General features: G+C 37.3%; 3 protein-coding genes and 2 non-coding genes across 5 annotated transcripts; 2 read left to right on the top strand and 3 right to left on the bottom strand.

Moving 5' to 3' along the window:
* Positions 1-276: 276 nt before the first annotated feature.
* LOC124196701 (larval cuticle protein 65Ab1-like) lies at positions 277-1119 on the bottom strand. The gene is made up of 3 exons (XM_046591872.1): positions 1020-1119; positions 795-931; positions 277-726 (listed from the first exon to the last, which is right to left on the bottom strand). The coding sequence occupies exons 1-3, from the start codon at positions 1029-1031 to the stop codon at positions 405-407; spliced, it is 471 nt and encodes a 156-aa protein (XP_046447828.1). The 5' UTR covers positions 1032-1119; the 3' UTR covers positions 277-404.
* A 749-nt stretch (positions 1120-1868) lies between these two features.
* LOC124196700 (endocuticle structural glycoprotein SgAbd-8-like) lies at positions 1869-2819 on the bottom strand. The gene is made up of 3 exons (XM_046591870.1): positions 2779-2819; positions 2423-2655; positions 1869-2320 (listed from the first exon to the last, which is right to left on the bottom strand). Exons 1-3 carry the CDS (start codon positions 2785-2787, stop codon positions 1981-1983), a joined length of 582 nt encoding a protein of 193 aa, XP_046447826.1. The 5' UTR covers positions 2788-2819; the 3' UTR covers positions 1869-1980.
* A 600-nt stretch (positions 2820-3419) lies between these two features.
* On the top strand, positions 3420-3540 carry Trnat-cgu. Its single transcript has 2 exons — positions 3420-3455; positions 3505-3540. It is a non-coding gene; the product is annotated as a tRNA-Thr (tRNA).
* A 245-nt stretch (positions 3541-3785) lies between these two features.
* Positions 3786-3898, top strand: Trnai-uau. Its single transcript has 2 exons — positions 3786-3821; positions 3863-3898. It is a non-coding gene; the product is annotated as a tRNA-Ile (tRNA).
* A 4662-nt stretch (positions 3899-8560) lies between these two features.
* On the bottom strand, positions 8561-9395 carry LOC124196699 (endocuticle structural glycoprotein SgAbd-8-like). The gene is made up of 3 exons (XM_046591869.1): positions 9372-9395; positions 9031-9263; positions 8561-8928 (listed from the first exon to the last, which is right to left on the bottom strand). Exons 1-3 carry the CDS (start codon positions 9378-9380, stop codon positions 8589-8591), a joined length of 582 nt encoding a protein of 193 aa, XP_046447825.1. The 5' UTR covers positions 9381-9395; the 3' UTR covers positions 8561-8588.
* Positions 9396-26498: the final 17103 nt, after the last annotated feature.

Below are 26498 nucleotides of genomic sequence, written 5' to 3'. Positions count from 1 at the left end.
ATTAGCCTATCGCATTTTTTAGCTAAAAATTCGGCTGGCATCAGGACACCGAAATTTTATTATTTTGAACTCTAACTTATTTAATGGTTTGTGAATTGTGATGTAGGGATACGGTAGTTAAGTTCACAAGAGTGAGAGAGCGATTCACTAAGGTTTTAAAATATGCGTTAAGCAGGTGTTAGGAATTTAGAATAGTCTACTAGGTCATCAGTCATCAAAATGAATATGCGGCATTTATCCTAAAAAGACGCAACTCGGTTTGGGTTAGAAGTGATATTTAACAAGGACTTCAGCAATATATTTATATCACACCAATAAGTTACACACTGGTGCATTTAAGCCATTTAGGAACTTAAGACAGAAATTTCACGTGAGTTTCAAGAATGAAGTTGGATTTAGATGATTTAATAACCGAGTCCAGTGCGTTTGTAGGGGAGTGCAGGGGCAACGGGAAGTTCGTATTCATGGACGGGAGCGACCGGGAGCTCGTAAACGTGAACGGGAGCGACGGGCAAGTGGTCGCCCTTGGGTTGGAATCCCGCCTCATCTGCCGCCCAAGTCAGAGTGAATTTCTGACCCTCGGGGGAGATCCAATAGGATGATCCCTTGTTTGTGTTGCCGAGGACTTCACCGTACGTTTCTTTGCCGTAAGAGTCGTAGGTGACTCCTTGCATCTTTTTCTGGACCTGGGATTCGTCACGAGTGGTACCGTCAGATCCAGCGTAGCTGTGCGACAAGATGAAATCGTAAGGCATCAATAAGGATCCAAGACATGCTGTGGATATTAACTTTACCTCCAGTTGCTGCTGCCATCAAGATTGCGGACATCAGATTGGCTCACGATGGTGATTTCGGGAGCCTTGTATTCCACCGGTTTGTAACTACTGGAAGGAGCAGCGGCCGCGACAGCCAAAACAGCAGCGACAATAAACTTTGAAATGCATCATTTAGATAGGCTATTATTCCAAGCAGAAGAAGTACTAATCAAAATCGTGAAATATCCAGAGAGTTTGTAATACCAGTTTGTTCATGATGTTGTCTGTTGGGTGCAATTGGGTGAGTTCAAGAACTGAAGTATGACTGGATATAGTTTAGTATAAAACCAGATTATATACTGGCCAGAAATAAGAGAGAGTGGTTTTCAGATACGTTTTCATACTCTCTTGCTTCTTCTATTGGTCATAAGTGTTTCGTAACAAGCTCAAAGCCAATTCACCCATATCCGCAAGCATTTCCCCGCAGCTTTGCCAGACAACGCCCTTGAGGGCCCTTTCAAAAAAAAAAAAAATTGCGATTTCACTTATCGCAAGGCTGTGATATTATTTTTGGGTTTCACGATTTATTTATCTAGAAACACGCATCCCTGATGTTTCCGGAATTACAAAATAATTTTTCGACGATTATCGTTTTATTGATGAGAAATAAAGAATCGCAATTTTCTGGAGAGAAACTATTTGATGAAATCAACTTTTGATTTTCAAATTTGTCGTTTGTTCATGCCTCCATGGTAAAGAGTCATTTTGAATGGCATCAACCCATTCCGAAATATATCCGTTTCGTGAAATAGAAATTGGCAAATTGTGTCGGATTGCGTCTTTTCAGCGCTATTCAATTTCTTACATTATTCAAAACCAATCGGAAAAAATAGGAAACGACTCAAACAAATGAAATATTTCGAAAAAAATATAATAAAACAAAAATGGTTTATATCGAATCACGTAAAGTGTTCCCGCTTCCCGGGTGTGTCTCCATTCTCCTTAAATAAAACCATTAAATTAATTTAAAATAAGTTGGACAGTAATTTAGTCTTATCACTATAGTCTCGGCTAGAAGTTCGTAAAAAGTGAAAGTAGAACTTAGGCAACTTGTTTTAATCTTTGATGGTTTATATTTTTTTATACAATCACACTCAACATTAACGCGAAGACAACATCAAATATGACATCATTTATGCATCCATTGGTCTAATAATTTAATAATTTAGTAATAACTGTTGCCGGAATAACCGAGTCCGGTGCGTTTGTATGGGAGAGCGGGAGCAACTGGGAGTTCGTATTCATGGACAGGAGCGACGGGGAGTTCGTAGACGTGAACGGGAGCGACGGGCAAGTGGTCGCCGTTGGGTTGGAATCCCTGCTCATCAGCGACCCAGGTCAAAGTGAATTTCTCGCCTTCGGGGGAAACCCAGTAAGAAGATCCCTTGTTGGTGTTACCCATCACATCCTCGTAAGTTGCTTTGCCGTAAGAGTCGTAGGCGACGCCTTGCATCTTCTTCTGCACCTGCGATTCCTCGCGGGTCGTGTAGTCAGACTGGGCGTAGCTGCACATATTAATCATTATCAAGAAATGATTAACCGATTGAATCCATCAAGGTTATAACTGGCAAATAAAGTAGAATTAACATTTCGTTGATTTTTATTACCTCCACTGGCTGCTGCCGTCGAGATTGCGCTCATCAGATTGGCTGGTGACGGTGATGCCGGCGTATTTGTTATCCTTGGCGTAGGCCGGGGCAGCGTACGCCGGGGCAGAGTAGCTTGGGGCAGCGTAAGCCGGAGCAGAGTAGCTTGGGGTAGCGTAGGCGGGGGCTTTGTATTCCGGCTTGTAGCTAGAAGGGGCAGCGGCAGCGACGGCCAAGACAGTGGCGATAGCAAACTAGAAAATAATATTTCACTTAGTTTAGTCCCAAGTCTGAGGCAATTCAAGCACAAATGAATTCGATGGCTGTTTTGCTGACTGATTAAATGCCATTGGTGTGATTGTATGTCGTCGCCTTACCAGCTTCATGTTGAATTCGGTTGATTTCTAGAACAACTGATACTTTTCATATTCTCTATCTGGGCTTTTATAGTTGGGTGTGAATGGGAACGGGTGAAGGGAGAAAAAATGATCCTTTTGGGAGGGGTCTGGGTGTGTTCGAATGTGGTTCCTTCTTTGCAAATTGGGTCACGAACGGAACAAAGTCTTGCAAATATTACTTTTGCATTTTATTTTGGTGTCAAGTGCAAACGAATTCCATTCACTTTCGCAGTCGTCTCTAATTGAATTGCGGTAAAATTTTTTGTCCGAGAAAGAATCTTATTTTTCAGGAGAACTAAATGATCCCTTTGAAGTTTGAAGACTTATTTAAAAAATGGTAAATATAGTACGGTATCATTTGTGATGTGAATGACTGCGGAAGATTTTTGAATCTTGGTATGTCGTAAGTTGCTTTAAGTCGGAAACATGACTAAGAATAAGAGCTAGCATCGGTCTCTCGGTTTAGCATTATAAAGTTTTTAGTTAAAATGGAATTCTTTTAGTTTTTATTTCTCTCGTTTCATATTTCATAAAGATTGATTATGAGCAACTTATCGTTTTTTTTCAGCATGTAAATATTCCAGTCTTTTAAGGTTTTCTAATTTTGTATAATTTTGTGTGCCTCTTTAGCTCAGTGGTAGAGCGTTGGTCTCGTAGACTCGTATAGGGAAATTAAAGAGATTAGTATTAATTAAATGTATAGCTAATCAAAGGCCGAGAGTTCAATCCTCTTAGGAGGCAGTAATCACATTTGAACGATATAATAAAACCCGCAATAAAATATTTTTGAAGCTCTATATTCCATTGAATAGCTGTAAATTTGAGAAGACTGAGTATCTAAACGTAATGAACTCTTCCTTGAGAAACGTAGATAACACTTTAATTATCTGAATTTTGCGCAGCGCGGAAGCTTCTAGAATGTTTTCCAAATCACGCTTCAAACAAATATTACCATTTAAAAAATAGCCTATTTGAGATTCACCTGTGCCTTCTTAGCTCAGTGGTAGAGCTTTGGTCTTATACAAAGAAAAGTTACCAAGAAAAGAGCAGATAACATAAAGCAAACCAAAGGCCAAGAGTTCAATCCTCTCAGGAGGCAGATTTTGATGTGGTATAATTTGAAATATTTTGATAAAATAGCGTACACCGTGATCAAACAAATGGAAATTATTTTATGTGTTTGCTCAAGTTTCAATTTCATCTTATCAATCCAGAGGGGCAGTTGGATTTATTTGTGTGTGATATTCTGATAAATAAACATCGTTTTATGAAAATCCCTTGTCTACGGAAAGATAATATCCAAATGGATTTATTATTTTTACAACGAAGTAATTGTACTATAATTTCATAGATGGAAACGGGATTTCTTCTGTAATAACGTTTTCGTTTCTTAATTATATTTTGCATGACGCAGGGATGACGTGAACGTAAATTCTAGCGTAAATACACATTAAGAGGTTTTGTTCCTTCCTGAGATAAATTTAATTCTTTGAATTCACTACATACACGAATAAAAAAAAATAGCAGAATAATGTACTTCGAGCAGAACTCGATAGCCATTATATTTTCCCAGCCTAAAAATGGGTGTATAGCTGTATACCGTACCACGATAGCAGTTACAGACCATTCAAATGTGCGCGCCACTTTTTAATCTGTTTAAAGTGAATCAGAATTTGATAATAGTAATTGGTCTCCACCTCCATCAATAGCAGACAGGAATGTTACCTTGAAAAGCTTATTAGCGCCAATAGCTCGAGGTGATTTATGGATTCGATGAGACGAGATAAAAGCTCGACGTGACTTGGCAGATGGTATGCAGATCCCATTTTATCTTCCACGGCACAACTTGTCTCTTCCAACTCTATTGAAAATGAAGGTATAAAATGAATTTTTATATAGTTATGTTAATCTGTGAATTATTTTATTTGGTCTTTTCATTGTGTTTTATGGTCTTATTTCCTATATTAGACTGTAATTGTGAGCCTGTCATTGTTGAGCTTGTTTGTCGTCGTTTTGGAGGCGTGGTTCCTCAATCTCAAGTCCGGCATTTCTGACACAGCGGCAAAAGTGACGTGGAGTGACGAGCCGGTTCCGTCGTCCATAGATGGGACTCCAGCTCTACCGCCGCCGTAACGGTAATCTTTGGGTCCAAATTTCTTGCCGTAACAGGACCTGCAGAAGAGCTCTTGGGTGTGCTCGGTCTCGTTCGTGCTCTCCAAAATCCGTTCGTGGCTGCCGCTTAATACGCAGCTCCTGTCCAGGTCCCTGCTGTTGTTGCTGACCAGGGTGTTGCACCCCAACAATATGCCGTTTACCCCGCTGGATACGGAGCTGCTGGCCCGAAGTTCGTCCAATACGCCGGTGCTCCGCAGATGTCTGATAGGGTAAAATTGTGCACAATCCACTTTCAAGTTGGCATAACATTTTCATATTTTCAGTTTTCGCACAGACTTGGGTGATGCAATACGCCGGAGCTGGACAAGCTGTTGCTGCTGGTGCGCCTTATTACCGGCCAACAAGAAACGACAAAGAGACGGTTGCCGATGGATCTACAGTTCCGGTTCCAATTGAAGATTATGCTAATGCTTGACTCAACTGATCGCGCACTGTTTTTACTTTTTAATTTTACATTATTTAATTCGCGTGAATGAATGACCTTGCTATATTTACTTTCTGACACAATCGATTTGCTAAAAAAGTATAATAAATTTGTGCTTTTAACAATGTAAAGCGGTCAGTTCTCTGTCTTAAAAAGGTTATGGAGGAAGGTTACCACTTGTAAGGAAGTTATTCACAATTAATTTTCGATTAAATTATTTCGATTAAATTTAGTTCATTTTTATTTCGACGTTATCCGCCCAATACCGAAAGTCCCTGTGGGCATTAAATTACTGTGGAAAAATATATTAGTAGCCTATGGCGTTAATATCAAACCGGTTTTCTCTTACCAATAAAAATACAAACTGCTGTAAAATCGTTAAAAGGCATCCCTATGCTCGTGACAAAATTTGGCCATATTTTTAGACACGAATTCTAATTTTGTATTTCTGGCAATTTTTGAAGAAAAATAGACATTTATTTTCATAACCAGCATTTTCTCGTATGTTAACCAAGACCTGAATAAGAACTACAGTAAAACGAAGGGTAGCGATTCCACCTTATCACGCGGTGAGGCGACCATACGAGGATATCAGTTTCGTGAGTGAGCATCGCCAGTTAAGAACCAATAAAGTTTACGACATATTTCTTGGTGATAGGCCCTCGTAATTCGACTCCCGCTTCAACAAAATGCAAATAAGTTCATCAGTATGAATAGTGTGATTCAATCAGCTACTTTCTTGGTAGTTTAAAACTGATATTAGCCTACTTAAACTTACCTTTATATAAAGCGCGCTTACAATTTTCAACTGATGACGGTGTTTGCTTTTATTTCGAACTATCTCAAATTGTTCATTTAAATCAAAGGTTCTGTTCCCCGGTCTGCTACAAGTTTCATCTCTGTGGATGTGCAACTCTCAGCGACGAATAAATCCCGAGCGATGGGAAAACGTCCAAAAACGTCGCCTCCAGCAGCAGTGCTGTTGTAACCATAATTTTGTCAGCAAACAAATTCAATACCTCGATAAGTTTCGCGAGCAGCATTAATAAGCATTGGAAATATTATCCAACTATCGTTATGGAATCAAATATACACCGAAACACCTTCAGACGACGAAATGAATTTAAATCATCATGAGAATAATAAACTGAACTGTAATGATGTAAAGGATAAATTGTTGATTGAATGAGACTTCAAGTTTAGTACACTGTACTGTCTGTACATAAAAGTCGCTATACATTAATTCTTGGAATGCTGGTTGATTCATTTCATTTTTTTTCAGACGAAGAATTTGAACATCGAAAGAAGATAATTTGGATAGCGAGTCTGCATGATTCTGGGGTCCGTTGGCTTGGCCTTTGGGAAATTAAATCTCATTTCAATCATTTCGCCATTTTTGGTCGTGCAGGAGGATACCACAATGTCAACAAATAACTTCAACATTAAGCACAACAATAACCCCAAGTCCCAACAACAACTTCAACAACTACAACTTCAACAACTACAACTTCAACAACTACTACTCCGACGACAACAACACAACTTCAACAACTCCGACGACAACAACAACTCCGACAACTACTACGACGCCGACAACTATACAACGAGAGATTATAATCTCTCGTTTATTCTGTCTGGCATGTCACGTGCTCCACAACGACGACTGGATCGTACAAAACCATCCGAACCGATCCGAACTCCCGGGACACAAACGGCACAGTGTCTAGCCACGGTAGCCGTTTGTTTGGAGCAAAATTCAAATTAGTTGTACGGCCGTCTAATATAGGAACGTAGGCTGGCACGTACACCACGGTGAATTGTGATACAAATAATGCTAAAGCGCACAATTTCTTTGATTACCCAATGATTTTGACAGTTTTACAGCACCAGCGGAACAACCCTCATCACCGGGTCACCCACTGTGGGCACAGTGTACACGTTGACGGACAACACGCTGACTATCGAATCCCTTGCCGGCAGTTCCAATGGTTCGACGCTTTGCTGCACAAGGACAACTGTTTAACAGAAACGCAGTGTTATTGTATAGTACAAAGCTTATTTAACGTAACATCAGGTGACAAATAAAATGCGTCCACCGCTGATCAAGCTTCAAAATATTTACACGTACAAATAAATTCATTAATAATGTGGCAGATCAATTAGTACTCGGTTGATGACCCAACTAGGCCTACATTTTTTGAACATTTGAAACAGCGACAAGTAGTTTAACCTAACGTGCCATATTGTAATGTTCAGCCATTACCATTTGTCCAACTCCTTTAAAGGTCACTGGAAGAAATAAGTCCAAATGGAAGTCAGAGACTAAATGTTTACAGCACCCTATTATAATGTTCTTGTGGACGTTCCGGGTCAGTATCTTTAGTCAAATAACATTTTATGAAGTAGGAGTGAGTGTAAACAGTCTAAACATGAAAAAGAAATATCCTCGGAAATTTCTTATTTTTATTTGGGTTTTATAAGTCAAATATTATTTCAAGCAGATCAAGTTCCAATATGCGTTGCGAAATATCCACGAAGAATTCCTGTTTATTGGCTACCTGCGTGTTCATGTTGTTTGTTGAAAGAGTTTAACACTGTAATGTCTGGAATAGATTAGGTCCTCCTATATGGTACAAAATCAGATTATACTCGCCAGTAATAAGAGAGAGCGCCCGGTTTCCAGTTATTCGTTTTCATTCTTTCGTGTTTCTTCTTTTGGTCATAAGTGATACGTAACAAACTCAAAGCTGCTCAAAGCCAATTCACCTATATATTCGCAAGCATTCCCCGCAGATTTGTCAGACAACGCCCTTGAGCAGTTGAGCGCCCTTTAAAACAAAACATTTTTGATTTCACTTATTGCAAGATATGATAAATACCAAAACTATTTTTACAATATATTAAATATTAATTTACTTTTCATATTAGATAAAATTGGAAGAACTGAAGAATCTTTTTTTTTGTCCCTTGCATAAATTCTTTACCTATACTGCCATACGAAATTGGAGAATAGCTTATCACTAAATTCTCTGATGAATTCGTAAAAATAGAACTTAACGTTAATTATAGATTAATTAAGAGCCTAATTTGTATTTATTTATACAAATCACACTCAACGTTATCGCAAAGAAAACATCAAATATCAAATATGACATCATTCAATCATTCATTGGTCTAATAATTTAATAATTTAATAAAAACTGGTGCCGGAATAACCGAGTCCGGTGCGTTTGTAGGGGAGAGCGGGAGCAACTGGGAGTTCGTATTCATGGACGGGAGCGACGGGGAGTTCGTAGACGTGGACGGGAGCGACGGGCAAGTGGTCGCCCTTGGGTTTGAATCCCTGCTCATCAGCGACCCAGGTCAAAGTGAATTTCTCGCCTTCGGGGGAAACCCAGTAAGAAGATCCCTTGTTGGTGTTACCCATCACATCCTCGTAAGTTGCTTTGCCGTAAGAGTCGTAGGCGACGCCTTGGAGCTTCTTCTGCACCTGCGATTCCTCGCGGGTCGTGTAGTCAGACTGGGCGTAGCTGCACATATTAATCATTATCAAGAAATGATTAACCGATTGAATCCATCAAGGTTATAACTAGTAAATAAAGTAGAATTAACATTTCGTTGATTTTTATTACCTCCACTGGCTGCTGCCGTCGAGATTGCGCTCATCAGATTGGCTGGTGACGGTGATGCCGGCGTATTTGTTATCCTTGGCGTAGGCCGGAGCAGCGTAAGCCGGAGCAGAGTAGCTTGGGGCAACGTAAGCCGGAGCAGAGTAACTTGGGGCAGCGTAAGCTGGGGCTTTGTATTCCGGCTTGTAGCTAGAAGGGGCAGCGGCAGCGACGGCCAAGACAGTGGCGATAGCAAACTAGAAAATAATATTTCACATAGTTTAGTCCCAAGTCTGAGGCAATTAAAGCATAAATGAATTCGACGACTGTTGACTGATTAAATGCCTTGCGTGTCATCTCCTTACCAACTTCATGTTGAATTCGGTTGATTTGTAGAACAACTGATACTTTTCATCTTCCCTATCGGGGTTTTTATAGTTGAGTGAAGGGAAAAAAATTATTCGTTTGGGAGGGGTCTGGGTGTGTTCGAATTGGTTCCTTCTTTGCCAATTGGGTCAAGAACGGAAAAAGTTTTGATTTTACTTTTGCATTTTACTTTGGTGTCAGGTGCAAATGAAACCATCCTCTTTCCGTCAGTTCTCTTTCTAATTGAATTGAGGAAACATTTGTCGCTTGAGAAGGAATCATATTTTGCTAGGGATCTACTTGATCTCCTTGAAATTTGAAGGTTTTGGGGTAGGTTTATCAAAAACAAATATGTTATCCCTGCTTGCTAAAAAAAGTGAGCAGCAGACTGGCAGCGCAAGATAATTTTGGTTTTTCACAGCGATTTCGTGGTTAGCTAAGTTAGCTGATTAACATCTGTTAATAGATGTTTTGATTACCTAATCGTGTTGATCTGTTTAAGGAACTTTTTGATTAGCGAATGCAATTGCTAATCTGTTGTAGGGGAGAGAGGGGCTAGTTGGCAGGTGCATTTTTTCTGAATTTTTTGAGTACACTACTGGTAAAATGAATGAATCCGATTCAGATTTCAATTCTCTATGAATTGTTCGTATTTGTTTACAATGTTCATTTACACGAAATTGTGAAATCGAGAAAAACTGCAAGAAAAAAAAAACTGTCAACTTGCCCCAACTACGGGGTAAGTTGGCTACTGACGATTCTCCATTGCTCTAAAATATCTACGTCCAATTTTGAAAACTTGCAATTCACCCTCTGGTGAGTTATCTGTATGCCAACATGCCCCTCAAAATTTCTGACAACTTACCCCACAGGGTGCTTTTAAAATAAATAAATTGATAACTAAATAACTTTTTAATGTAGAACTGTCGTGCTTCTTTTAAAAATAAGAAAAACATCAATAGGGGATGGCGCAAAAAAAATAAAATAAAAATAAAACATATTAAAAATAAGAGAAAAAAAAATATCTCCCAATCATACTATAGCTGGGAAAAATTTACTTTACGAGTTATTTACGTTTAAAGTTTCCACTCCGTGGCCCGCCTCTAAAACGCAGGAAGTGGCCTATTTATCACGTGATTCTTGGTTTCATTCTTGAACAAACAACTTCATTTCTTGAAATTGTGATTTATTTTTCTTGTTCTATGGGAAATTTAAAAAATGGGAATCTGAAAAAATATTTAAGACGTTTAGTTTTTTATTTTATTGATACTTAAATCAATATTTTTGTAAAACCCAAATAACTATCTGATAGCAATTTTATTCTAGTTTAAGGTGCTGTATTTTGTTTTTGTTATGGGTTCCTAAGTATTTAATAATTTAGTTTATTTAATGTTGTTTGGGTTCGGGTTAAACGGGACATGGAAAACGGGGTAAAACAGGTATTGCCAGATTAACGTTATTTCCAGAAAAACGTCCCCTGGCAACAAAAACAAAGGAAAAATGATCGAAAAAACTTTTTTTATAGTATCTCCACTTCTACTTTATAAAATAAATAAAAATTCAGCACTTCTGAAAGGGAAATGAATTTCCTTTTCACCAGTGCATTATTTAATAAATATAATTCAGCCGTTGCAGAGAAAAACGATGTTCAATTTTACCCCTGGCTCTGTTTCGTTTAACCCAAAATTTTTTGTTTTTCGGCATTTTTTCATGTTGGCATTTCATCACATAACTCTTAAACGAATCAACGAAAAAAATTAAGAAAATTACCAAATGTAAATAAATGCCAGGGAATCACCCCTATACTTTAATTTTTTCAGAATTTTAATTTTTATATAAATGGCAGCGTAAAGAAAAAAAATGTCCCACATAGCCCCGGTCTCCCCTACATTTTTGCAAAATTCCCTTCTACTAACGAGCCCGGTGGATAGTTTACACCAATCAACAGTGTTCCATCAATATCACCATCCATTGGTAAAACAATATTTTCTTCTTCAATGAGGTTTAAAACAACAATGTCTCTGGCATTACCAACTTCTTCAATCACAGAAACATATGATTCCGAGATCATACTTAAGGAGTTTAGCTGAAAACTCCCTTCATAATTCTCTTCTTCACAAATCTAAAACAACTGTGAATTTTTGATTAGGTAGTGAAGTTCCAAATCGGAACCCCTATTTTAGAAATGGACATACTGTACATAAATTATAAAAAAGCATTAAATAAAAAAAAATCAAAATTTAATTAGACTGGGAAGAAAAGAGTCTAGATCAAGAGCACACAATAGCAGTCCGGATACCGGAAGGGACTCCAGTTCAAGCTGTCTGTTAGGTTCAACCAACTTGGTATATTCATTTATCTTGTATTTAATTTGTCGTAAATTCTACATTTTTCTAAAGTATCATGCAGAGTGAACAAACACAATCTCAGAAAAAGGCTTACCTTGGTTTGGTTGAAGCTCTCTTCCGTGCTGGTGAAATTCACCACCCTGAATACTACACTACTGCTGATAGAATATAGCTTGAGGCATTGAAGCGTCATCAAATCTTACCGAACGTAGCCGGCCCTCCCACATCTGCGACTTTCACTACTCCTGTTTCCACTGAATATCTTCCAGGTATTTCTGTGGTTCCAGATGTAGCATGCCGTTCTACAGATAGGTCCTACAGTAACACTTGGAACGTTATTATTCTAATGAATCGATCGGAGTGTGTCATACAGGGACTGAATTTCACTTATTATTTTTCTGTACCCGGGCTAAATTTTTAAAGATTTCATTATTTATTAGTTTTTAATTCCTTTTTTAAGAAATAATTGTTCACGTAACAAATCTGTTTCAGTCCTGTTTGTAGATATAGTACCCACCACAATAACTGGCTTACCCCTGCTGATGTTTTTACCATTCCATAATAACATGTTAACACATAGCCTCCCATTCTTGATGAATAAGACTTGAGTAGAAGATTGAGTTGTGTCATGAAGAACGGTTTAAATTAAACCCTTTTACACCAAAATATGTTTAAATTAACTCAATAGAAAGGAACATTTTTTTCTTGCAGGTTCTTTACGTCAGCGAAAAAAACTAACGATTTGTCGGTCAAATGGACGAGTCAGCGGTCAATCCAGTTGTGGATAGCTGCTTCCGTCCCAGAAACGTGCTGATTGCCGTAAGGTACAGTGATTATGTGTACTCATAGACTAATAAGTAATGTTTCACAAATTATAACTTTATTTTTCTCTTCAAAAAAGCTCAACGAGGTAATCATGACGAGAGCAAGCCTGGAGGATATAGTATTGTGGTTTGGCGTTGATGCCAAGAGACATCCATTCTACAATTTGCCTATAATCAAACAATGGCTGAGATGTTGTCTCTGCAGAAGAACAATTCAAATAGGGATTTGACCTGTCCAACTGATTCGTATGCTGAAGCAGACCACAACGGCGCCGCCGTCAATCGTTTCTCCCGGTTTTAAGTGCCCTATTGCTCTTTTACATGCATTGATTTTTAGAAAATTAAATTTAAATACTTAGTTATTTCAGATCAAAACCTACTAAATCAAAAGTAAGCTTATGCCTGGAAAAATATTTTAAAATCACGGTTTGATATTCTAAATGTCATAATTAATGGTACGGGACGGTTTTTATTGCTTTTTTTAGGATTGCAATGTATAGCTATCGATACACAATCGTCTTCCAAAGGAGAAATAATTGAAAAGCTGTCATTGCTGTGGATTGTGGAAAGATGTAAGAGAGAGTCAGTTCAAGTTAGTTGTGATGGGTGTTGCACTTATTGTATGGTTGTGCACAGGCTAATGAAATTACAAAAAAGATTGCAACAAATTAAATCAGAACTCAAACAACAATCTAAAATCTGTGTGTACGACAAAATTAACCAACTAACACTCGGTGGTGATATTTCAAACTGATTGGACTTTTAAGCCGATGCTACTTCTAAAAAACCTATACACAGAAGCAAATTTCTCCGCTTTTAAGTGACGGAAAACTAATGTGTATGTGAGGTTTGAAACATTAGGACAATTTTTGATGGTTTCATTTCACGTAAAAAAAAGAGAGTCAGGGGTGAACATAAAGAACTAATGGCTATATAAAAACATCTAAGCTATATAAAAACTCTGTTGTGTTAGTTACATAAAAAATGGCCACACCTACGTTTCCCGTTTTAAAGGTTTTTTTATTATAATGCTATCATGTATGTTTTTCCTTTTACTAAAAACAAACGTTTGTTTTCCTTTTTTGGTGATTGTCTGGAAAAGTGATTGTCTTAGTCCCGATTAATTTAGTCCCGACATCTTTGTGTTACCAGTCTGAAGACAAGGGGGATAAAATGCGTAGAATTGGGTAAAATGCAATTTCTGCAATTCAAGCATCCCGATTCTTCAGTGGGCTTACCTACTGCAACACTTCTAATTTTTTCCGTATAATTTGTCTTGTATGTGAAAGAGAAAAAAAGTTCTTTATGAAACGTGGAAAACTCAACTAAGATTTATGTCGATGATGAAGAAATCACTATTTTTCAGTCTCATTTGTATTGTGTGAACATGTGACATCAAATTACTTTTGAATTATTGTCTATAATTAAAAACGCAATTTTTTGTAACTACTTTAACCTTAATTACAAATAATAATTCGAAGAGAGCATATTGTTTGAGTTTAAAATTGTTAAGTTTATAAATATTATATTTTTAATATTGTATATAAATACATATTTATGATTAATTATATAAATTTAGAAGGATTTTCGCATTGTGTGTTACGGTCTGATCAGCACATGCATAGAAATCAAAATTTAAATTCATCGTTGGAATGAATTCTCTGGTTTTGAGGGGAGTGGTTAGAAAAAAAGGGCGCTGACTACAAAAAATAATACTCCGTTTCAATAACGGATTAAAAATCCAACCAAATAGCGAGTCCAGTTAAAGCCATGTTAAAACACAACATTTGATCCATCTCAATCTAACGCTCTATAACCACTTCACCTACTGACACTTTGTAAGAAATCCAAATTGAGGTAATTATTGATCCTATAGTAAAAATATCTTCCTTTATTATTTCCTCTTAAAAATCGAGGATGCATATCAACAACAAAGGCTCAGTGAATAATAATCAGAAGGGGTGGATGTGTGCATGTCCCACAACTACACATGTAGCTAGTCATTTCACACCCTAGTCCCCCAGCGGTTGAAAAAAACAATATAGTATAGTTGTACAATATAGTATAATATAGTTGTCCGACTATGATAAGTATTACGTGGAAGGGAAACAAAATTTTGGGTGGTAGAAATCGACTAAATTTAGGGAGTAAATGTAGGGTAAAGAATTATTTGATAATACAAGAATAAAGTTTAGCTTATTGTTGTTACGGGGGAAAAATGAGAAGTTCGTCTGACTTTTGGGTAAAAATTTATCAAGAAAGGAAAAAGGGACATTTTAAGGGGGTACACAAACAAGGCAAATGGCGGCGCGATAATGGGAAAAGGGGAAATTTTGTACACCTGAATGCACATACACCGTTCAGTGTATAACATTCACCTAGATGCGTCACACATCAAACGATAGCCCACTTATCGATGATAATGCTCATTTTTTTAATTTGGGTAATTTTTAACGGCTGATCCAGAAATTTTAAAAAAAGGGGGACGTAGTGCCGTAAGAGGCCATAAGTCCTTGCCACAGAAAAAAACATTGAATTTTGTTTGAAAAATGTGATAAAACTCGCATAAAGAATTAGGAATTTAAAATTTCTTTATTTCTTATCATTGATTTAAATAAATTAATGAACTTTATCCATGCAATTAGAATAAGGTTAAATAAATTTTTATATTAGTGGTTCTTTGGACTTCACTTAATTTCACAAATCCAATAAATTCCATGCTATACGAAAATCGGGCAATGTTGCTTTCTGCGAATTTAAATTCGCTTCTTCGATCTTCCATCGCAGCATAGTTAAATTTTTTTGCATAGTTCGTAGGATCCTATGCTGGCATCATCCCGTTCTGGTCTTCGAGGTTCCCGTAAGAAATCAAAATAAAATAAATAAACAGTAAGTAAAATATGAAATATTAAGCAACAGATATAAAATTCAAATATTTGAATCGGATACGGTTTGGTAAATATTGGATGGTGAATGCCTTATCCGATCCTTCGCTTGGCTCGCGAGTTTTTCTCTCTAAGTTATCCGATTTCATAAAATAATTTTGGATTCTTATTGTTAACTCGATACCTTTGAGAGGAACAGCGTCATCTTATCGGATGCCGATGAATATACTTAGTAAGAACGGTTGCCAGGTATATGTTTTTCTATTCCTTGCCCTTTGCAGAGACCTACCGTATCTGCTTCGTCACGCAACGTTGTCAGATAAAATGGCTAAATAAAACCGACCCCGAAGAGCCCTATACATTCCTTCATGTCATGTTGAGGGTGCTTTTATGATATGTTTACATATGACAGTTGACTCACTTACCTCTACATTATAAAACAATTGCCTCAGTACAAATCATTTTCATTTTGATCACCATGTAGATCTAGTTCGAATATAAAAACACAAAATGGTGTTAAATGATACACACTAAGTAACTGTTGTCTATAAATGTAAATTTTGAAATCAATTTCAAAATATCTTTGTATAGACCTTATTTAGATCCAAAGGTATGGGTCAAGCCGACTCCTTAGCAGCGCGTTGCAGTGTGAAGGGGTGCCGTGAACAGGAGATTTTATTTTGGCTCGCCCCATGTGGCATGGTAATAGGCTTTTCGGGTTAATCGTGACCGAAGGAAGAAAAGGGAGGAAAGGAAAGTCTGGTCCCCTCTTTTTTTCATTTTTTCCTTTCCTCCCTTTTCTCCCTTTTTCCCTCGGTAAACGTAAATAAATGCTACAATAATATTTTTTTTTACCTTAATAATATTCTAATGGATTACTGCGACCGATTTCCTTGAACTTAAGTGCCTTACAATTCGTCAATTTCTTCTGGCAGAAAAAATTTGACAGTTTTTTTTGGCTGCAGGGTGATTCCATTCCAACTCGAATTTTTTCGTCGCGGAAAACAATAGAAATGTCTGATTTTTTTACAGTGTGTTCCTTATATATTAATCATGCACTGTGTAAAATATCAGATTTTTAAAAACAAACCGAAAGCTGAAAATCAAATTCAAAGTTTCTGGTTCAGCAATAAAATTTTAAACCAAAATCGCGATTTTCCCCTTTTTTTACCGTTTCCTTTCACGGCAAGGAAAAACGAAATCAATGAAAAAACAGGAAAAAATTCGCTCTATCGAATGGTTTATTTAAAACTTTTATTTTGTTTTAATTTGTTACCATAAAGTTAAGTTAAAGTTTAAAACTTTTAAAGGCCCTAGCAAAAATCTCGGACAAGGCAGAAGCTTAAAATTTAATACTTATATCGGGACCCATAGTCTGTATAAGCATAAAAATTTTCAGCGTGGGCAAAGTATGCGTGAATTAGTTATAATTATTTTAAATTTTCAAGTTCTGCCGTATCCGTTAACACGGGAAAACCATTTCAGATCATGAGACTCCAGGATAACAGAAGCCGCGACCCCCATGGGACTTTGCGTCTTGGGAGATGACGCAAAAAAAGAGCGGGGACTTCCTACAAATTCTTAGAGCTCGTTATCTCATTTCACTCAATGTTACCATTCTACAAGGTTACCTAAAAGAAAAATGTCTTACGCTGAAGCGTTTTTACTCAGTAGTGTTGGAAAATTTACGAAAAAAGACTGTTTCAAGGAATATTATGCAAAGTGCACTGTGAAAAATTTAATCGTGTTAGACGAATTGCCTGTTGACGATCAGCGTGTTATTAAGTTGCGAGTTGGAAGTGATTACATCAAGTCAATTTGTTTGCACCATCAATGCGTTTATTTTACTTACTTTGTAAGCACGACATTTCAGACGAAGCATTGCTGTGATCCATTAAAGAAACACAGAAAACAAGTGTGCGGTCAGAAATTAATAAGTCTTAAACTCAGTGATTATGTGTTTGCGGCAACTAGTAACATTCGATTGATTCCTGGATTAAAACTGTGTAAGTGGTGTCTAGAATTTCTGGAATCCGAGGACTTCAATCAATCACATCAAACTACTCCAACTATAGAGGATTTAAATTCTAGTGGAGCTTTATATTTTGATAGCCCGAAGGAGAAAGTAATCACACCGAGGAGAGTTATTAGTGCTCTTTCGAATGCGTCGATTATAAGTCCCATTGTCGAGTTGGATAGAAGTGGTTCAGAGCGCCGTTTGAGAATCTGTAGTGATGTCCTTGACACAGTGAAGCGTAACATTCTTCAAAGTGAAGATTTGTCGTCTTTCAATGCTAATGATTACAGTGAATTATTGAATAGCGTGCGTGAAAAGGTATTATATATTTATATATAATTGAGAGTGAACTTGCAAGATTCTTATATTTTTCTCCCTAAGGTCAACTCAACAAATAATCGATCCAACCAACTTTCATTGTTAACCTTGGCTCCCAGCAGTTGGACACACGAGCAAATAAGCGCTTATTTTGGAGTTTCAAAATATCAAGCCGCTCAAGCAAATGATTTGAAAATACAAAGCGGTATTTTAGCGCATCCACCAAAAAAGAAGAATGGCCATTGTTTGAGCGACGGTAAAAATTTCAGTAACTCCCAAGTCGCACATATTTTGAAACTAATTTTCAAAATTATTCAATGCAGAGGAAAAATTGCGAATAATAGATTTCTATACTTCCGATGAGTACAGTCGCCAGCTCCCTGGCATGAAAAATGTCAAAAGTGTAAAGCAGCCCTGCGGAAAACGATTAAAAATCCAAAAGCGTCTGTTACTTATCAACATCAAAGAGCTGTACGCCGAGTACAAAAAAAAATATAGCTCCGTTGGCGCTGTTTGCAAGCTTTCCGTCTTCTTTGACCATAGACCTGCATACGTTATTAATGTTGGAGCTAGCGGTACACACTCCGTGTGTGTATGTCTTTACCACCAAGACGTAAAACTTATGCTGGATGCCGCAGGATTTATGAACGAAAGACACCATTTGATGGATAAATTAGTGTGCTCAGTTTACAACAAGGTAATATAAAATCGCTAGCTTCTCGGTTTAATTATACAAATTTGCTTTGCATAGACTTCGTTATTGATTGACTTCATATTTTATAGGAATGCATGATGACTAGATGCCCGTCTTACCCAAAAGCTGATTCTCTCGAAACATATCTCGAAGGCATTATTAGCGATGAAACAGATGACACAATCACGTACAAAAAATGGGCGCAAACTGACGGAACTAAACTTGAGACGGTACAAACGTCTAGAGATGATTTTATTGATTCTCTTGTTATTGCCGTTGGCAACTTGACTACTCATCATTACGTTGCCCGTAATCAAAGTGCTCATTTTGTAACATGTAAAGAGCAGCTCGACTATGAAACTTGCGTTTTGGTTAGCGACTTCTCGGAAAATTTTTCTTTTATAATTCAAGATTCGATTCAAGGTTACTACTGGGCTAACGACCAGGCTACCCTCTTACCGTTTTTAGGATACATGAAAATGTTCGACGGGACTGACATTAGTGTCAGCATGGCCGTTATTAGTGATCACTTGACGCACGATACTCTTTCTGTCCATTCCTTTTTAAGGCCAGTCTTACAATTTTTGAAAACATTGAATCCGTCTCTGAAGAAAATCAAATATTTTACCGACGGCTCTGGCGCGCAGTACAAAAACAAAAAAATTTTCGCCAACCTGTGCGCGCATAATTTGGATTTCGATGGTCTCGATGCTGAGTGGCATTTTTTCGCCTCCTGTCATGGTAAAAGTGCATGCGATGGGATAGGGGGGACTTTAAAAAGATTAGCTAGATTGGCAAGTCTACAGCGCAATGTAAATAGTCAAATAACTACGCCGCAAGATCTTTTTGAATGGGCAACAGAAAACGTCAGCGGCATAAAATGTTTTTATGTTAACTCTCAATCAGTCATTTCAAATGAAAAATCAATTGAAAAAAGAATGAATGAAGCTATGGCTATCAAAGGCACTCGTTCATTCCACTGTTACGTACCAATCAATTCTTTTCAAATTAAAGCATCGTCCCTTTCTGGAGGCGATTCTGACTTCAAAGTGTTTAATGTTCATCCCGAGCCTAATCCTGTTTTTGATTTCGATTCCTGTAAAGTTGATGATTATGTTGCGTGTGTTTATGAAACTGATGGCCGCTGGTATCTCTAAAAAATTTCCAATATTGATGAAGTCAACAGAGAATTTCACGTCACGTTTTTTTCTCCCGACGGTCACACCGGATTTGCAAAAGGATATAAGATAACCAAAGAATCATCCTGGATTACTAACAAAAATATGTTATGCAAAATCATTTCTCTTAAAACCACTACTATTCGTAGTCGACTTTTTAAACTTGATCAAACTGAATTTAATGTGATTGAAAATAAATTTTATAGTCTTATGGCTGATGGCAATTAACACAATTTGTATCTTTTCAAATTATTTTTGTTTTTCTCTTGCTTGCCATGATGAAAAGAACACTACTGAGTAAAAACGCTTCAGCGTAAGACATTTTTCTTTTAGGTAACCTTGTAGAATGGCAACATTGAGTGAAATGAGATAACGAGCTCTAAGAATTTTTAGGAAGTCCCCGCTCTTTTTTTGCGTCATCTCCCAAGACGCAAAGTCCCATGGGGGTCGCGGCTTCTGTTATCCTGGAGTCTCATGATCTGAAATGGTTTTCCCGTGTAAACGGATACGGCAGAACTTGAAAATTTAAAATAATTATAACTAATTCACGCATACTTTGCCCACGCTGAAAATTTTTATGCTTATACAGACTATGGGTCCCGATATAAGTATTAAATTTTAAGCTTCTGCCTTGTCCGAGATTTTTGCTAGGGCCTTTAAAAGTTTTAAACTTTAACTTAACTTTATGGTAACAAATTAAAACAAAATAAAAGTTTTAAATAAACCATTCGATAGAGCGAATTTTTTCCTGTTTTTTCATTGATTTCGTTTTTCCTTGCCGTGAAAGGAAACGGTAAAAAAAGGGAAAAATCGCGATTTTGGTTTAAAATTTTATTGCTGAACCAGAAACTTTGAATTTGATTTTCAGCTTTCGGTTTGTTTTTAAAAATCTGATATTTTACACAGTGCATGATTAATATATAAGGAACATACTGTAAAAAATCAGACATTTCTATTGTTTTCCGCGACGAAAAAATTCGAGTTGGGATGGAATGACCCAATAGTTAGAACAATAATTATACTTTAAAAAAAGAAGGATCAAAATGATAGCAAACGCTGGTCTCCATGAATATAGCAAAAACGGTCTTTGTGTTTTTTAGCTTTGAAAAACGGTGGACGGTGGACGTCAGGACATGAAATTGATTGAATATAAACTTATCCCAGTGATATTCAATTTCCCCCCACAATTCATTAACGGTCCCGATAAATGGACCGAACTTGTTGAATTCGTGAATGAATTGGCGCCAAATAGAAGTCATGGGCATTATGTCCGGCATTTTGTGGGCTGAAATCCATTCCTTTAGCCTTGTTGAGGAATAAACTGGACTGTGGGAGAAGACGATAGTTCTTCCAGGAGCGGCCACACTTTCCAACACCGTGGTGTACTGGTCGATGTTGAGTGATCCAGCGACATAACGAATTGTCCTATGGAAGTTGTATGACACGCAACCGGTAAATAGAACAGATCTTCGCTGGGGACTTCGTAGCGGTAGCGTGTATAAGTCTCCCACGGGATTTAATCTAACAAATAAATAAAAATGATTATAGAAGTTACTTACAAAAAGGAACATAAAATAAATATTTAACTTACCCAAATCTCTGGTCACCAATAAAAATACAATTTTTCCAAAAGGAAAAAGAAGATTAGCTGAATTGGGCAGCGTACAATTGTCTTTCTGTCATTTTGACGGACTTTGGAAGGAGAAATGATGAGCGAAGACGAGCTTCGGCGTTTTAGCCACACATCTATGCAGGGTTCCCCTTCCTTTAACCGCAGCGTATGGGGGTTGGGGCTATATAAGGTTAAAATTAAACTTTATACAGGCTTTCACTTTCTTTTCTCCCCTATTTAAAAAATCTTTTAACTTTAAGTCTTTAGTTTAAATCTTTTTGTATCCAGTAAAGAATGGCTCCTTCTAAGTCATCCCTTAGCCCTGTTCAAATTAGAGTATTGAGATTTAAGGACCGAAACTCTACGTTTATGCCTATGGTATAAACAATTTGGATTATCAAATGAAGAGCTGGAATTAAATACTCCTTTTACTATAAGAACTAAGTTTAAGATTTCAAGTCTCAACCTACCATAATTTCAACTTTGTTAAAAAAACACAACAGGAAAAATCTCTAACTCTGATCTTTATTTTAGTATGATTTCCCATTCGAAACGGGTTAAGATTGATGCAGAAATCCATCCTCACTATCTTGGCATAGTTCTGCGCTACTACTCCCCTCGAATTGCACGATTTTCTTGAATGGATTATTTCTTCGTCGACAACAGCACCACACTATTGCATATCTTGGCCCTGTTGGCTATTTTATCTTTGCCCCACTACCAATACTATGTCCCGACCCATTTCTTTTGATAACCACTGGCACTGTATTTATGCCGATTGACCTCAATTTTTGAATTTCATCCACATTCCACACTCCTCAATTCTTCACCAATATTGCACAAACAAATTGAATAAAGCCAGCTGATTCTAAAAAAAAAATGTTTGTTGTTGTTGTTTTCCTTCTTTTTTCCTAGGACCATGAGTTTCCGAGTTAGCATAGACTTTGTCAAAATCGACCAAATCTTTTACAATCTTTCTTTCATCATTTTTAAAAACTACGGTTCTAGTAATGTCTGGTCTCACTTCTTTCACCGTGTTCACTAGAAAAATGATGTACAAGCACCGAAGAATTTGGGCCTGAACGGTCGCCATTTTCCCCATCCCTGTGCAGCTTTCCATCTGAGTGAAGATGACTGCAGCTCTTGGTTGACTTGGTCGACTGTCCGGCCAAACGAGTGAAGGAAACGATTTTAAAATGTTACAATTCCGTGGTGACCCCGAAGAAATTTGGGGGAATCCTGAAAATAAGACTGGAATCTCGCTGCTCATCTCCAGCATTATCTTGATTCTGCCTCCACTACAGATTCAATGGAATTCGGCAGCGTAATCACTACTTCTGGGAATAAGCCACAACCTGAAGGCCTTCTCTATGCACCTAAACGTATGAATCCTTAAAATATTTTGCAATCCTTCAAGGGATCCACTTTTCAATACACTCTTAACCTAACTCTTTATTTCTTTAGTCCCTTATAGAAAATGTATTACAAAAATCGATGGAAATTACACTCCGATTATTTTTGACTCCCAAAAAAGAAATTAAAAAATTGTTTGAAAACCAAATCTTAATCAACCAGTCTACTGTTCCACTTATCAATGAGGCTATTGAAATTTTATGCCTCGGCCTCAATTTTATCCCATCTCAGATAATCCTTACAACTCCCTAATTACATCAATCAATTGCCTCGTTAGAGAAATCAACACATCCATTATCTTAAAAAAACAAAAATATAAATTCACTAAAAAAGGCTGGCTGACTCAATATATCCAAAGTGATTGGAAACCCTCCCCAAACCTGGAAAAATAATGATCAAAACGCTGAGATTCTAAAAGCAATAGCCAATCCAGATTTAAACCGCTACCCTATCTCCCATGTGAAACTAGCCCACGAAAAGATATCCACATTCTGAAATCAGACAAAGGACGCAACACTGTTAGATGACCAATCAACGATTTCGAAACTAAAGCTTATCGCCAATTAAGTGACAAAAAAACCTATTTCAAAAATTTAAATTAAACATCAATGCTGTGAAATCTCTGAAAATCTCCTGGCCCTCGGCCTCATCAACCCGATTGAAGACGAAGAAATCTGTAAATAGAAACCGGCTGGATCAGCTATATTTTTACTTCCAAAAATCCACAAGGATATAAAAAAAAACTAGTAGAACATTCCCGGGACGCCAAATTTTTGCTACTTTTACATCCGTTCCCTAATAATAATAATGTAATACATATTTAACGTGCCCTTTTACAAATAATATGGACAAAGGCACGGCAATGACTTGGGGAAGAGGAAGCATATAAATTTCAGTTTTCGAAAGCAACACGACAGAGATGGGTTTTCAAGGAGGAGCGGAACTGTCTCCCTGTATCCCTTACCTTCTAGATAAATATATTAAAGATCTTACCAGTCATCTTCTGAAAAAAATCCCAGGATCTCTAATTGATACTCACGACTTTATCTCTCGACCCACTGGTACACTTTCTGCTTGCTCCCAACTTTTTATGGCAGACGTGACAAGCTTATACCCTAATATTCCTTGGACAGACGGTATCGATGCCTCCACGGCTTTTTACACTGAAAACCTTCAGACGTATTCTTACGCTAATCTTAACCAATTCTATTATCCATTTCAAAGACAAACGATTTTTTCATCAGATTAAAGGTACAGCTATGGGCTGTTGTATTTCTGTCTATTTCGCCAACTGTTATATGTTTGTTGTCACTCGACCTCTCGTACTTACCCCACCCACATGGCTCATATGTTTTCTTAGATTTATTGACGATCTGTTCTTTATTATTTGTTAACCGAACCAACAGGATTTTTCTAACGCGGTTGAAAATATTTATAATCAAATTATACGATATGAAATCGTCGACCCAGCAAACACACAAAATTTTCTTGACACCATTGTCACCATTGTCACCATAACAAATAATAGGATCGTTCTGAAACCATACTCAAAGGAAACCGCATCTGCACCCCTCCTCAACACATCCTTGCCATACAATTAAAAGCAACCCCCTATTCTCAATTACTCCGGATTCGTAGAATCTCTTCAAATAGATTAATTTTCCGGAACCATTAAAACAAATGAGAAATGACTTTAAGAATATGGGATACAGAAAAAAACAAATTAATATAATTTATCACGAAATCTTCAAACTATCTGATGCAGAACTAAATCTGCCCAAAATCTTGTCTCCCACTGCACGGGCCTTCCAACTTAAAAAAATTATGTTCCCTACCAGTCTGAACATCTGTAACCGTGAATACTTGACGGTTCACTCATCTCATGAATGCAATGTTAACACACCCCCTGGATTTACATGGACCACTGTTTAAAATGAAAGCAATTAACTTAAAATTTCCAAGAGAGGACCTGGATTCTCCGGGATACCCATCTATGCTGTCGACTATTACACCGATTTATTCTTTCCCTTTCTGAATTAGATCACTGGTACTTGATTACATACTTCATCCGCAGTGAAGATAACCCGTCCGACGATTGCACTCGCGCTTCTCCACCAAAAGATTTTGGAAGAAAAACTGTAGGTGGATCACCCATCTTCTCTATCTCTTTTCTATTGGGTCCTGAATATGTTCCAGCACCATTCATACGATGGCCCGAAACTCTGGTCAAGCTTTTAATTTCCCTTCTCTGAACTGTAAAACGAGAGTGTAATTATAATAAAAAGGAACCGTTCTCGTCATCAATATACCGTTTGTTATTCCCACGGACCTTATCCGTGACATGGTAAGAACGATATATATTTTCCGTCACCGGAAGCCCCAAGATTACTCATCGCTACTCATAACTATTGACTTAAAAACTATGGCCATGGTTATGAAAAAGGATTTCTTATTTCATTAAACATGATTGGAAGCGTGACCAAGACATAGTGACACTAAAGTTTGGCGGATCAATAAGGTAGGGGCTGTATGCAAATAAAATGCATGCAGAGTGAAAAAATAGGTCTTAGGATTTCTATTCTTTGAAAGTAGTCGAAATGTTTGCCGATCACGACAGAAAACATTTAAACGAAAAAAAAAATAAACGCGGGACTATCATTGCCTATTCAAACGAAGGAAAGTCAGTTAGATTTATAAGTGATCCATTTGGGATTGTTTTATAGATATTGCTAATGTGGATGTGAATCCCATCAGCATTCTGAAACGGAAATTAATTAATCCACGCCAAGCTGCGCGCAAATTGTTTTTAATAGGCTGCGCATACAAATTTACGTTTTGAATTTGCCGTCCCCTTCATTAACGAAACCGACGCGTTCTGTCAAAATGCAATTTTTACCGACGAAAAAACATTTGGGTAATCTTAAGTTCAATTATACTAATAGCGGTAAACTGTATGTTATAATTAATTACAAATTAGATAGGACGAGTATGGACGAGTATTTGTGTATCGGCGTGATGGAACCCGTTTTGATAAAAACCACGTCCAGGTTAAAGACCGAAGCAGAAGAAAATCCGTCCCACTCTGGGCGTGGTTTTCCGCAAGTGACGCCGGTGACTTCGTCCGTATCCACGGAAAATTCACGTCTGAGAAGTATTTGGAAATCCTTGGCGATATCCTGTTTTGTTGATCGTCGTTTCGTTTATCCATCCAAAATGACTAAAACTGAAGATGTAAATTATTATTTTCTAATGCTATAATAGTAACATTACATAATAATTTCTTTTTTAGAGACTTCCACAGAACCAAATAGAAGCGAAAAAATTTCTGATGAGGAAAAAGCATTAGAAATCCAATGAGAGATAACCAAGTGAGTATACCTAAACATGTAAATTTTAGGTTTACTGTTAATAATATGCTTTAACTTTTGCAGATGAAGCAGAATCCCATGTGAATTACATATAAGGGAGTGTAACAGCGAGGAGTTGGGAGCCTTTTCAAGATAATACATGACTTAATGTATTCACTTACAACCCTCGGCATTTTATTGAGTTTGTGAAACTGCCCCTAATCTCGAATACATTTGCATCTACTGATGAAAAATCGTGTGATAAAGAACAATCGAAGTGAATATAATTTGAGCAATTCAGCAAAACTAATCACAACAGCTTGAACTAAAAATAGCATTTTGCCTAAAATTGAAGGAATCCCAAGTGCCACTCTTAGGAGTGGCCATCGTTTTTTCTTTTATTTTTTTAAATGGAATGAGTGATGTGGTAGTCCCAAGCGTGAGGTAAGAACTGCCTTGTATTGTGGTCTGTGTTCGTATGTCTCACCAC

This window comes from Daphnia pulex, chromosome 7 (assembly GCF_021134715.1).
Source record: "Daphnia pulex isolate KAP4 chromosome 7, ASM2113471v1".
NCBI lineage: Eukaryota > Metazoa > Arthropoda > Branchiopoda > Diplostraca > Daphniidae > Daphnia > Daphnia pulex.
The sequence above is the reverse complement of the archived record's forward strand: the minus strand, read 5'-3'. Positions and strand labels throughout refer to the sequence as shown.

Excerpts from the sequence above, each read along its gene's own strand:
- LOC124196701 (XM_046591872.1), bottom strand. Across the intron at positions 727-794 it reads GATGGCAGCAGCAACTGGAG|CTACGCTGGATCTGACGGTA; the intron begins GTAAAGTTAATA and ends CTTGTCGCACAG.
- LOC124196700 (XM_046591870.1), bottom strand. Across the intron at positions 2,321-2,422 it reads GACGGCAGCAGCCAGTGGAG|CTACGCCCAGTCTGACTACA; the intron begins GTAATAAAAATC and ends TAATATGTGCAG.
- LOC124196699 (XM_046591869.1), bottom strand. Across the intron at positions 8,929-9,030 it reads GACGGCAGCAGCCAGTGGAG|CTACGCCCAGTCTGACTACA; the intron begins GTAATAAAAATC and ends TAATATGTGCAG.